Genomic DNA, 13560 nt, shown 5'->3' with positions numbered 1-13560 from the left:
TTTTCCCCACCTGCGGGAATACCATGCACAACAGGGATTACCAGAGGGTCCCCACTGCGTTCAAGGGGAGACCTGTGATGTGTGGACCTTCTCCTTTCCAAGTAAGAGCCGTGTCATCTCTGGGCACTAGCACCATCCACACAGGGAGCAGCTGGGTGTCTACAGAAGTGGCTTAATACTGCCACTTCCTGGGGTTCCTGGCACCAGAATCAGCGGGACATTCCCATTCCTCCTCCTCGGAGCTGGACCTGAGCTTGTAGGGGACCCAGCTGGCCTCCAGCTCCCTGAGGGCTCTGTGCCAGTTACCTCCTTAACCAGGACATATCCCGGTGACATGTGCTCTTCTTAGTGAGGGCTCTGCACAGAGGCTCAGCACTGCCCGTCATGGGAGTAAGATGACAAGAAAACCCTTCCTATACATAAGGTGGTGAGTCTGAGTCCTGCCAGTGGATCTGACAGAGTTCCTTCTGAATCTCACCAAAGGTTTATGAGCAAACACTTAGATCAAATGAAGAGGCAGTGTCTTCCCTTTCCATTCTGGGGTCTCCCCAGGGTGGCCCTCCCTTCCCCACATGCTCCAGATGGTGACTTGCTGTCTTCCTGGGTGCCAGGGGCCATCTCAGCCCTACTCACTGTGCCTCTACCAGGACCACACAACGCCCAGGCATGGGCATGCCGGTCTGTCTGTGGGTGGTCAGGGGAACGCCAAGTCCTGTGGCCCCATCGCTGGGACCTGCTCACAGGCACAGGTGTGGCTTCCATGTCCACACCTTGTCCAGTGGCTCTATTTTTCACCACTGCTTTGGCAACAGCTGTAACAGAGGCCAACGGCACACCTCCATGTCCCCTCCCTGGGCCCTGGGCCTGCCGAGGTGTCCCACGGCATGTTCCAGTGTGGGCAGAACCTGCACTTCTGCCACAAGTAGAGAATTTTAAGGGCGAAATCAGCCAGCAAGCTGACCTTCTGGGATGATCTTCACTTGTGAAGCTAAAACTGAAATAGCAGAATGACTGCTCCATCAGAACCAGTTTTGCATTCTTCAAACGAACACCGTCATGGACCAAGGCACCGTGACACCATCAGCCCCTGCAGACTGGAGCAGGCCCAACGGTGCCCCAATCTCTGGCACCATTCAGAGTTGCTGCTGTGTACACACAGACTGGCTCATAAACTGGAAGAGGCGGATGGCCACATTTCTCAAATATTCTAGTCCTAGTCAATCCACAAGATTTGGCAAATTAAGATAGGGGTTTGCTCTTAACCACCATCACCACCACCTGGAGCAAGTCACCAACACCCGGGAAAATCTGGAAGCAGAGCGACGGAGGCCATCCTTGCGCACCAGTGACTGCCCTGTGCATGCGCGCGCGTGCCTGCAGAGAGCCTCATGAGGCCTCACGGGAGCGTCCTCGGCAAGGCCGGCAGGCTGGGGAAACGACTGGCCCGTCATCTAAGAATCGGGTCACCAGAAGACACGCACACCCAAGCACAGCCAGACACTGACCCGAAAGCCTGGGCTGGCACGGGGACGTGAGTAACGCTGACACACCATGTGCACGTCCACTCTGTCACAGACCTGCATGTCATACCAGCCGGGCAAAGCACTGCCTTCAAGGATCAGCTTGTGACCTCCTCCTCCGCCCTGTGAGCACCGGCCTCTGTTATTCCCTCCTCACAGGAGAGGACACTGGGCCGGGGGCAGCCGGCTCAAGCTCACTCAGCTGATGGGGGTGGCACTGGAATCCGGTCTAGGTCAACCTGGTCCACGGCTTGTGCCCCAAGCCACCATCCCCCTGCACACGGGACAGTCACCCCCGAGCAGGGGCCGAGAAGAGGAAGGAGCTCACAGGACAGAGCACAAACCAGAGGTGGGGCTTAACTCCAGGAGAGGAGCGGTTTAGGGAGGAGTTGGGAAACGCCGCCCCGGTCACAGGGAGCCGAGCGGAGGCCTTACCTGCAGTTTAGAATAATCTTGCAGCAGCATTTTAGCGGCCTCTGGCTTCAGGTCCCCTTTCAAGATAGCACTTTTTATCTGGGCAAAAAAGATACTGTGCAACTCGTTTCTCTGGAAAATGGCCAGCTGCCTGTGAGCCTGCGCAAAGTCCTCCTCCTGGTGCAAAGCCAGGGCTCTCCTCAGGTGCTCCTGCTCCAGGCCGTGGAGGGTCCGCAGCAGGCCCCGGCACTCGGCAGCAGACTGCGGAGAGAAGGGGCAGCAGTGAGCCTGGCGCTCTGAGCACAACTGGTCCATGTGGACACAGTCACACACGTGGACACATACACTCACACATGTACATTAAATACATAAGGTGCACTCAGCAGTGCTGTGTGTGCATGCCATGGTTGCACACAGTGCCCAGAAATGCACACACATACATGTTCACAACCACAGATGCAATCTGCACACGCGCCTTGTGTGTGACAGTCACACAGTACACACACACACACACAGAGGTGCACACAGGCACAAACCAGAACACACATGGAACTCACGTGTGTGCACAGGCACGCACACACACCCTGTCCCAAGCTGTCATGATGGGGCTGGGAGATGCCCTTCCAACCTGTCCCCACCCTGTTATCTGAACAATTTTCCAGAACAATCACAAAGCAAAAAATTCACAGGGTGGAAATCTGCACATCAAGCTGCTTGAACAGAGCCTGTGAATAACGGAGACCTGGGAGTCTCAACGGCCGCACAGCTCGGCTCATCATCGCCTCATCTTTCATTCTCAGCTTAATTGAAGAGAGAGATGCCAGCAACCAGGCCTCAGCTGGAATCCTTCGGGTAAAGGAGGCAGAGGAGGTATCAAGAAGTGGCTGCTGGCCCACCTGCATGTTGGGGGTCCCATGTGAGGAAAGGAGGAAGTGCACCTCTGCTGAGCCCTAACGCAGCTGTTCCCCAGCGTCTCAACAAGACTGGAGCCCTAGGAGGGAGCTGCCCTAACTCCACATGCGTGATCAGGATCCTAACAGGACCCCAGGACCCCCCCTTCTGTAAATGTCACATAAATTCCCGTCCCTTGAATGGGAGTATGAATTTGAACACGATGGGATGGTCACTCCTGTGATTAGGTTTTACATGACACGGCAAAGATGAAGGTGTCCGACAATACAATTAGGTGCCTAGACAGTTGCCTTTGGGTCAATCAGGGGAAACCATCCTGGGTGGGCCTGATTTCATCAGGTGAGGTCCATGAAAGAGGGACTGGCCCCCCCTAAAGAGAGAGACCCTCTCCCACTAGCCTGGAAGAAGCCAACAGCTGTGCTATGAACTCTCCATGGAAAAAGGAAGCTTCCAGAAGCAAGGAAGTGAATCTGCCAACAGCATGAATGAGCACAGACCAGGACCCTGAGTTCCACAAGAGACTGGAGCCCAGCAGAGCCCTTCCCAGAGCAGAGGGGTCATCGGAGCCACGCCAGGGTCCTGGGCACAGAGACCCCGAGGTCCCAGGGAGCACTGCTGAGGTTGCTCAGGGCGTGTTCTGTTGCAGCCACGGAAAACAAACAGCCTGCACCCCCAGAGGACCAGGAGCGTAGAGAAGCTAAGGGCCCCCCCCCCCCGCAGCCCTCCCTGCTCGGCAGGACACTGGGCTCCAGGCTCGACTTCTCAGCCACACGTGGGGAGGGAAGGCAGGGACGGTGCACCTGCGTGAGGCAGGTGAGGGCCCTGGTCACGGGGAGGGGCTGTGCCCTGGCCCAGCAGAGGCCGGGAAGGCGGGAGGGGCTGTGCAGCAGAAGCAAGGGCTGGTCTCCTCCGGGCTGAGTGGAGGCTTGGAAGCTCCGGGGGCCTTAGGTTCTCTGTCCCAGGAACATAGCCCCCCTGGTGGCAGACCGGTCACCTCTGCGTCCGCTCACTCGCAAAGCCTCGCACCTGGCTCAGTCTCTCCAGCCCCTTTCACTGATCTTCAGCTGGTTCAGAATCCAGGAGGAAGGGAAGCATTTACCCAGGGCCCCTCAGAGAAGCCCAGCAGTCAGGGCGCAGCAGCCCTGGGGCCGGGGAGACCAGAGAAAAGCCTCGAGGAGACCAGAGGGCAGCCCACCTCCGCTGCCCCCGCATCCGGCATCCATCTTGACAGGAGGGCTTTGCTTCAGCCACCCAATCACAGCTCCACCTTTCTAAAAAGCAAGCTTTAAAGAAAGGATGGACTCATCCTCTGAGTCCCTCTATTGCAGAGCAATGGCATTTACAGGCGACTGGATCTAAATCAAAGAATGCAATTCACCAACAGCGGAGAGAGGGTCAGGGCCCGACTCCGGGCATTCTGCTAGGGCGAGTAGCTGGGGCAGGTTCAGGAGGTGGGGGCTGCGGATGCCAGTCTCCAGGCTCCGACTTCTCAGCCACACGGGTGGGGGACAGAACTGAATTTTACAAGCCCCAAACCTCAGTTTAATTTAATTAACAGGAATGAAGTATGGAGTAAAACCCACTTAGTTTCTCGTAGCTGGGGCAAGAAGCAGTCAGACAGACAAGACAGACAGACAGACACACACACACACACACACATCTTAAAACACAAATTTCCGTCCTGTTTAGCATTATATTTCTGCACCCTCATGCCACAGTGAACACTCCTTAAAATAAATATGGACAGAACCCCATGCCTACTTCCACAGGCACCGCCCCTCTATTGGGAGTTCAAGGCCTTGTTGAAATGTGTCCCACAACTAATGAAGCTCAACATCCTGCAGCAAAGATGGAAGACTCAGCCATGAAGCAAGATGCCCACCCCCAGGCCAGTCAAGCAGGGGGTTGTATATGCAAATGGGTGAGGAAACCTGTCCTGGAAGGCACTAGGGAGTGGTGGGGAGTGGGGCAAAACAGAAAGGGCAAGTCTTCCTGCAGGAACAGGAACAGCCAGCTCACCAAAGGGGTTTTGTGAAAATAAGGACCAATGTGGTCAAATTTTCTCATTCTTTAAGAGAAGCTGAAAATCTGTATTTTTAATATACAGTTTTATATTTTAAATATTGTCCACAGATGTGTATTTTTAAAGGAGCATTAAAGTAGTGGTCATTTACCCTAATCTCCCTATTGAACTTTCTAATTAAAAAATGGACTTTTCATGGAGAGGAGGCGTGGACAGGAGAGGCCACTACAGTTCTGATTTGAGAAACGGCCCTGCAGTGGGCTGTCCCCGAGCAACCGCCTCGTACGATGGCGAGTTTATACCACGAAAAAATGTAAAATCGTCCTCAGGAAATCAAGACTACCAAATTATGCTCCTTGTACTCAATTTAGCAAGATAGGCAAACTGTCAAATTGTTTCATAAAAATAAATCCACCCGAGATGGTTAAGACATACGCATTCTCGCACATGAGGAGTCTTTCCTCCGAGATCTTCCCGGGGGCTGAGGAGGCCTCGGGGAGCCAGCGCAGGACGCGTGCCCGACTCCTGTCCTCAGATGGCTGGGCACGCCTGGGTGCAGGAGAGACGGGAGGAGACGCAGCCCCCGCTGCCCGCGTGGCTGTAGGAAGCCGGGCTGCGAGGCGCTGCCTCTCTGGGCCCCAGTTTTCCCACCTCCTTGTGCAGACAGTTCCCACTCTGCTCCCTTCTGGGGTCTCCGGGAAGATGACATTGAGCCATGAGCCACAATGCACATGCCCACAGGGGTCTTGTGCCAAGCACTGGGGTCCTCTCTCTTCCCTTTTCTGACATTTAAATTGATTTAACTGACTCAGAACATGGCCCTTACGCATGGTGCTGGGGACCACGTGACATCGGGACACCACACACACTGTGATGTGAACGCACATTGAACATGGTTTCTCTATCTGAAGACAGGCAAATGCTGCTTCCAGCTTGGGAGTCACACAGGACCTCATGGTCACCTACAGCCACCTCTGGGCAGCGGCACCTGGCTCTGCTCCCAGGCCACTCAGCCCCATGGCCCGCCTCTTCCCATCCGCCCTGAAGCTCTTTGCAAGTGTTGACTGACGTCTCGGGACGGCAGGCGTCCTTATCATGCCATGTCCAGGAGGGGAAGGAGACCAGGGGACCGGGCCCTGTGCTCTGTGGAGCCGTGCTTTGAAAGCCATAAGGAATTGCATGGGCTTGGGAAGGTGAACAGGTCTTCCTCTGTCCTCACTAGAGTTCCTGACTTTAAAAAACTGACACCGTCCACTTTGCTCCCCTCCCCCCCTTAAACTATCCTGGGTGGAAGGATGAACCCCAAATACTTTCCTCTGTTCTATTTTCAAAGGCCTGCAGGACACGCCAGCTTGCGATAGGGAGCCTCGGTTCCTGGACAGGGAGCCCTGCAAGGACCAGGAGGAAAGGCTCTGGTCCCTTTCGCAGCACAGACGGTGTTTCTGGAAGCCCACAGAACAGGTGACCTGCGAGTGAGTCCTCCCTGGTACACCAGCAGGTGGGGCGAGGGTGCAGGAGGCTGCTGCCCGGCCCTGCAGATGGGAGCTTCAGGAAGCCCGGGGAGAGCCAGTGGGCCTCAGGCAGAGGCCAGCCCCGCAGCCCAGCAGCCGCCTTCCCACCCCCACAGGCAGACGCAGCAGCCCAGGCAGCCCCTAGCCAAGTCCTGGAAAGCCAGGGACGCCCAAGAGGGTGGGTGCCTGTGGCTGGCACAGCAGGGGAGCTGCGTGCCACTGCAGCCATGTGGCGTCCTGGCTGGCAGCATGCTGCGCGAGTCACGGGGCCGCCTGCAGGTCCTTGGGTGGTGTCTGCACGTCCCACCTTCCTCCCTGCCAGAGCGGGACCCTCCCACTCCTAGCCCATGAGCCAGTGAGCTGGGGTAACGGGGGATGTGGGGCGCTCTAGCAGCGCCAGCCCCTCGACCACAAGTGTGAGCTTCGATTCGCAGCCTATGTCATAAACAGCATTTGATAAATCAACGTTTGGTCCATGTGGTGAGATGAAGCGAAAGCAAGCACGACTGCAACTAGATGAACTGCATTCCCCACCCACCCACACAGCCAAAGGCGAGCACGCGGGCGTGTGGGGTGGGACGGGGCTGAGCTGGCACAGTGCCCGGGGGAGCCCAGTCAGTGGCCTCCATGAATGCCTACAGCAGGAGCTCAGTCAGCGGCCCAGGCACTGGCCAAGCCGTGGTGTGGGTCTCACCTTTTCCCCCGAGTCCTTTCTTTTGGCCTTTAAGGTGAAATGGGCAAAGTGCCATAAAGGACCACACCAACATCTCAGATTTCACAGCCACACCGGCCTGGGGCGCTTGGCCATTTGTTTTTTCTATGACTCTCATTCTGGGCCCATTCCGGGCCAAGCCGAGTCAGGCCTGCTTGCCAGCTGGTGCCCTGCAGCACTCTTCAAGCCCCTCCTGGAGCAGGTGTGATTCTCACGGAAAAAGAGCTGAACACATTAGCAGAGAGGAAGGGGCAACGAGAGAGTTCAGGGGCCCAAATCCCAGATCGGCACACTCAAGGCCTTCTTTCCAAGTGCCAGGGCTCAGGGGGACATGGTGCTGACCAGCAAGGTCGTGGACACAGCAGGGTCTGCAGGCAGGCTAGAGGTGGCTGAATGACAGCACACCCATCTGTGAACCATGCTGTCTGCAGATGAAGCCCTCTACCTCTCCATGACCTCCCGCGGCACCAGAAACGTGTCTTTATGATAACATGGCAGAATGGTGTCTGATCTTTTCATATGTGAGGGTTCCTCATTACACTATGAACTTAATGCAAGAACCATGTCTCACTTTTCTTTGTAACATCAGTGCCCAGCCTAGGCCTGAGAGACAGTAAGTGGTCAATAAATACTTGCCAAATGAATTCTAGATGAGTGGATGGACGATGGGCGGATGGGCGGATGGATGGATGGATGGATGGATGGATGGATGGATGGATGCAGTCATGGTTGGAAACTGGGTGATATGTGGATGGGTGAATTGGTGGATGGAGGCATGGATGGATGGGGTAGATGGATGGTGGATGGGAAGGGATGGACAGATGGGTATACTGATGGGTGTACTGATGGGTGGACGGAGGGTGGATGGACACGTGAGTGGGCTGGTGGGGGACGGGCAGGTGATGAAGGCGGAGGAGCAGTGAGGTGCAGACCTCCGGGACCTGGCTTACCCGCTCGCTCACACGCTTCAGCAACTCCTCTACTTCCTCCGTTGCCAACATCTCCCTCTGATACTGGTTTTCTGTCTTCTTTTTAGTTTCCAGGTCACACTCAGCTGTCAAGGCCAACATCTTCCGGTCATACTCCTCTTGTACTTCCTTTTCCAGGAGTAGAAACTGCTTTCTGAAAACAAGAGCCATCCTTCTCTCCGCCTGGGGGGAAAGGTGGCCGCCGCTGGTCAGACTCCTCAGCAGAAGGGCAATGATGTCTTTGCTGATTTGGGTGCGACAGGCCTCCAGATCTGCATCTGCCTGGTTCAGGGTTGCGATCTCCAGCCTGGGAGGCACAGAAGTCAAGAGAGCCCGTCACACCAACCACAGCAGCGGCCATGGCCCACAGGGCACCAAAGCTTGACTCACGGTGGCCACAGCCTCTCTTCCTTCTCCCACTCCTTTTCCTTCCCCCCTTGGCTCTGCTCCGACTAGCTCCTGAGGGCCGGTCATGGAGTGAGCAGACCCTATTCAGCAGATTTGTCGGGTGCCATGCTAGGAACAATTGGGATGGGAACCATCTCAACAGGGTCTCTGCCAACAAGAAGCCCGCCAACAAGGAGGAGACCAAGGGGAGGAGGCATAGCTGATGTACTGAATGGTGTAAAAATAAATTTTATTTTACTTTTTTTCCAATTAAAAATTAATTTATGGACAACTAAATGTAATGCTATATCCTGGAAGGGATCCTGGAGCAGAAGAAGAGCATCAGATTAAAAATTAAGGAAATCTGAGCCAAGCGTGGGCTTTAGTTAACAGCAGCCTATCAATATTTGGTTCACTAACCGTCACAATGTACATAAATGAATAGATGTAATGACTGTAAGAAATATAAGAGGTTAATAACAGGGGAACTTAGGTGCAGGACATACATCTCAATTTTTCTGTAAATCTAAAACTACAGTCTACTTGAGAAGTACTGACGAGGAACTTCCCTAGGCCACTAATGGTGAGCTCTGTGGGGGGCGTATGACGCCTCACGGCAGCTGGAAGAAGATCCATGGGGAAAGTCGACTCATACTCATGATTTAAAAATCTGGAAATCAGCCAGGCACAGTGGCTCACACCTGTCATCCCCGTGTCTCGGGACGTCGAGGCAGGAGGATGGCAAGTTTGAGGGCCTAACAACTTGTACCTTAGCAAGACGCTGTCTCAAAATTTAAAAATAAAAAGGACTGAGGACGTAGCTCAATGGTAAAGCATCTCTGGGTTCCATCCCCAGTACCACAAAAGAAAATCTGGAAAATAAGGACGAACAGAAAAAGACTTTATTCAGTGTGCGTCCACCATGCAATCAGAATCACTGATGGCATTTTGCTACATTTTCTTCCAGTTTTTCTTCCTCTGAATATCTTTTCTACAAATGTAGACTATTTACAATTTTACCCACTTTTTTCCAGTTAACATTGTAACCCGCACCTTCCTGTGGTTTCTAAAAATTGCAACCTTCCTTGGTAACGGAATAAGAACATTTCACCCTGTGATGGATGCCATTCAATGAGCCTCTCTCTACTGTACATTCAGGTTACTTGCAAATTGCAAGATCTAAAATAACCCTGAAATAGACAACTTTGTACAGAGCTTTTGATATGCACAGCAACAGCCTTGGTACAGATTCCTACAGAAAGAATCTTAAGGTCAAATGAAGCAGTGTCTCCAAGTCCCCCGGAACATGTCCCAAACTGCTCCCCAGATAGCTCCTGACAACACATTCGGGACCTTCCCACATCCCAGCCAATGCAATGTTAAAAATCTTTCATAATTTGATAAGAGAAGATGGCATGCAGTTGTAAAAAAAAATGCAAGGTATAGAAGACAGCTATTAGAGAAATTTCCAAGCACCTAGAAGCGGGGGGAACAGGACAATTCCCACATTACCCAAATTCAAACACTGCCCATGTGCACCGACTTGTTTCATCTACTCCCTGCACTGAGCATTTTAAAGCAAATCTCAGATTTGTCATTTCACCTGTTAACGCCCCAGCACACTCCTGTAACCGTCAGGGAGGGAGACAGACACAGAGAGACCCTGGAAATAGATGAGTCTGTGTCGGCTCACTGATCTGTCGACTCTACCTCCCTGGCTACTGGCAGAAGACGCCACCCAAAACACCCTGCTCTGTTGTATTATTTAGTCAAAATCACTTTAGAAACATAAAATTCAATAAATGACAGTGGGTAGAGGATCCCTCTGACCTTGCCACACCTTAAAAGCAGGTAAGATTTGCACCTGGGAGACGCCCTTCCTGGACCTGAGGAGAAAGGTCACCCCATCCAGGATGGACACCAAGATGAGCATTCTGACAAACAGGCCTTGCTGATCGTGAGCTGATTCCCCCTCAGCCACCCCACCCTGCCCAGCTGCTTTTTCTCAACGTGCCACTCGTCATCCAGGGTGATGTGTTTGGCTCTGCTTCTTTGTCTCCTTCCCCGGGGGACCCTCACGTCACATAAAACTTCTCCAAACGGTTTGCCTTCCTGTGACTCTCTCAGGTCAACTCTCCCCCTCCCATATCACACTGTCATATTGAAAATATCGAAAATAATTCTAATGATTAAAATCATGCCACGTCAACAGCCCGTGAGCCTGAGCTGCAGTCACCTAGAAACCACACAGGACAAGACCATCAAACATTCCCGGACCATGGAGAATGATGTCCACTGGTACATTCCTCTGGACAGGTGGCCTTGTCGATGAACTACGATGCCTGACGAGGAACTTCCCTGAGCTTCCCTGAGCAAGGTGACACTTGGAACTGGGCCTGTCCCTTGTGGGACGCTGAGAATCCTTTGAACTCCAACAGAAACAATTCTTTAACATTTCAATAAGATATTTTTGTTTTTTTCCCCTGTTTAATTGTGACTTAATGGTTCATGGACATTTACACATATGCACATTTGTTGTTTTTTCACTTCTAGCATTTCTGAAGCCAGTTGTTCTTCACAGATGAGTAGGTTGAGAACTAGGATGTTTGATTGGTATATTTCAGTCTTCTTTTATATTCATTTTCTTTTATGGTCATTTTTAATTTTTAAAATTTTTAATTTATATATATTTTTCTCTCACTTGTCTGTTTCCCTTGGTTCTTTTCCTCTTCTAACAGCCAATCTATATTGTTCTCCCTTTCACTCTTCCTTTAATTTTTTTACTTCTATCATCTCTCTTCCTCCCTCAATCAATCAGAAACACACCTGTTCTCTCCCTCTCCACCATTCAAAATTGTAAACCCTTTTGCAAACTTGCTATTTTTATCATAGGCAATATCTAATCACATCATTTCTGCTTATTGTGACAATTAATACTGTAGGCATCTTAGCAGGAACTATTTGATTTAGTGCTCTGATTGTTTGCAATGGTTGTTATGACTTGTCTCTGCCAAATCAGTGAGGTACTGGAAACCTTCAAGGACACTGTAAGTCTGCAGGGTAGAACCTACTGCCTCAGATCCACACTGTCACATGGGTAGACACACAAACAACATGAAAAAGCAAGGGAACAAATCTCCACAAACAAACCAAGATACTCCAATAACAGAATTCATCAATATCACAGTGGAAGAAATGGCAGAGAAGGGGTTTAGAATGTACATGGTTAAAACTGGTCTGTGAGGTACAGGATGATGTAAGGAGTGTAATCAGGAAGAAAATAGAAGTGAAAGATCCCTTCAATAATAGAAATTCTGGGGGAAAAAAAAGAAAAGGAAAAAAGCAGAAATTCTCAAAGGAATCAATAAACCAAGTTAAAAATTCAGGTGAAAGCATCTCTAATAGACTAGATCACTTGGAGGACAGGCAATAAAGACAAAATATATAACTTAAAAACAAAGTTGACCATTGAGAAAAGATGTTAGGAGACCATGAACAGAACTTCCAAGAAATATGGGATAACCTGAAAAGACCAAATTTAAGATCTTTTGGGATAGATGAAGGTGCAGAGATACAAACCAAACAATCTTTTCAATGAAAGAATATCAGAAAATTTCCCAAAATTAAAGAATGAAATGGAAAATCAAGAACAAAATGTTTACAGGACACCAAAAATACAAAATTATAACAGACCTACACCAAGGTGCATTATTATAAAAATGCCTTACAAAATAAGGATAGACTTTTACCACAGGAAAAATGAAAGGTCATATTTAAAGGAAAACCAATCTGGATCTCAGCTGATTTCTCAACCCAGACCCCCAATGCTAGGAGGTCTTGGAATAATATATACCAAGCTCTGAAAGAAAATGGATGCAGTCAAGAATACTATACTCAGCAAAATTAAGCTTCAGAATTGATGATGAAATAGAAACCTTCCATGATAAGCAAATATTAAAAGAATTCACAACTAGAATGCCAGCACTGCAGAACATGCTAAATAAGATATTTCATGAAGAAGAAATGAAAAATAAAAGTGAAAACCAGCAAAGGGAGGAACTACACTAGAACACTCAAACAAAGGAGAGACTAATTCAAAGTAAAAACCAAAATAAATCAAAATTACAGGGAACAAAAAGCATTTCTCTATAATAACATTAAATGTAAATGGCCTAAACTCATCAATCAAAAGACATAGGCTGGCAGATAGAATTAAAAAACAAGACCCAACAATACACAAGAGACTCACCTCACAGACAAAGACATTCACAGACTGAAGATAAAAGGATGGTAAAAACATATCATTCATAAGGATCTTGTAAACAAGCAGGGGTGGTTTCTATCCTCAAATCAGATAAAGTGGATGACAAACCAAAGAAAATCAGAAGGGTCAAAGAAGGACATTTTATATTACATAGGGAATTATACATCAACAAGACTAACAACCATAAATATTTATGCCCCAAACAATGGAACATCTACATACATCAAGAAGACCCTTCTCAATTTCAAGAATCAAATAGACCACAACACAATAGTACTGGGTGACTTTAACACATCTCCCTCACCAGTGGATAGATTCTCCAAACAAAAACTCAAGAAACTATAGAAATAAAAAAATACAATTAATAATTAAGACTTAACAGGTATACATAGAATATTTCATCCATCAATGAATGAGTACACTTTCTCTACACAGCACATGATCCTTCTCTAAAATAGACCTTACCTTAGGTTACTCTTAGCAAACACACACAAAAAAAGAGAGAAAATACCTTGCATTCTATCAGATCATAAGGGAATGAAATTTGAAATCAATGATAAAATTTTTTTTAAAAAGCTACCCTAACACCTGGAAACTAAATAATACATTAGTGAATGATTAGTTGATATCAGAAGAAATCATGATGAAATATAAAATTACTCAGAGACAAATGAGACTAGCAATACAACATCCAAATCTCTGGGACACCATGAAGGCAGCTCTAAGAGGAAAGTTCACTGCACTGAGCTCATTCATTAAAAGGATAGAAAGTCACCAAATAAATAACCTGTCACTACATCTCAAAGCCCTAGAAAAGAAGAACAAATAAATACCAAAACAACAGAAGAC

At 49.6% G+C, this 13560-nt stretch overlaps 1 protein-coding gene across 6 annotated transcripts in view; it reads right to left on the bottom strand.

Annotated features, from left to right (window-relative positions):
• Positions 1 to 13560, bottom strand: part of EVC2 (EvC ciliary complex subunit 2) — a gene marked incomplete at its 5' end in the record, with an annotated part of 108001 nt that overhangs the window by 36756 nt on the left and 57685 nt on the right. For 4 of the 6 annotated variants that reach the window (XM_081303857.1, XM_081303859.1, XM_081303861.1 and 1 more), the window contains 3 exons: positions 1506 to 1643; positions 1956 to 2195; positions 8043 to 8367. In XM_081303857.1, coding sequence (XP_081159983.1) covers positions 1506 to 1643; positions 1956 to 2195; positions 8043 to 8367 — 703 coding nt within the window. The remainder of the gene's footprint in view (positions 1 to 1505; positions 1644 to 1955; positions 2196 to 8042; positions 8368 to 13560) is intronic. The other 2 variants (XM_081303858.1, XM_081303860.1) reach the window with 1 other exon arrangement.

This window comes from Spermophilus citellus (assembly GCF_964194105.1).
Source record: "Spermophilus citellus genome assembly, chromosome: 8".
Lineage (NCBI taxonomy): Eukaryota > Metazoa > Chordata > Mammalia > Rodentia > Sciuridae > Spermophilus > Spermophilus citellus.
Note: the sequence above shows the minus strand (reverse complement) of the source record. Positions and strands in the feature narration are given on the sequence as shown.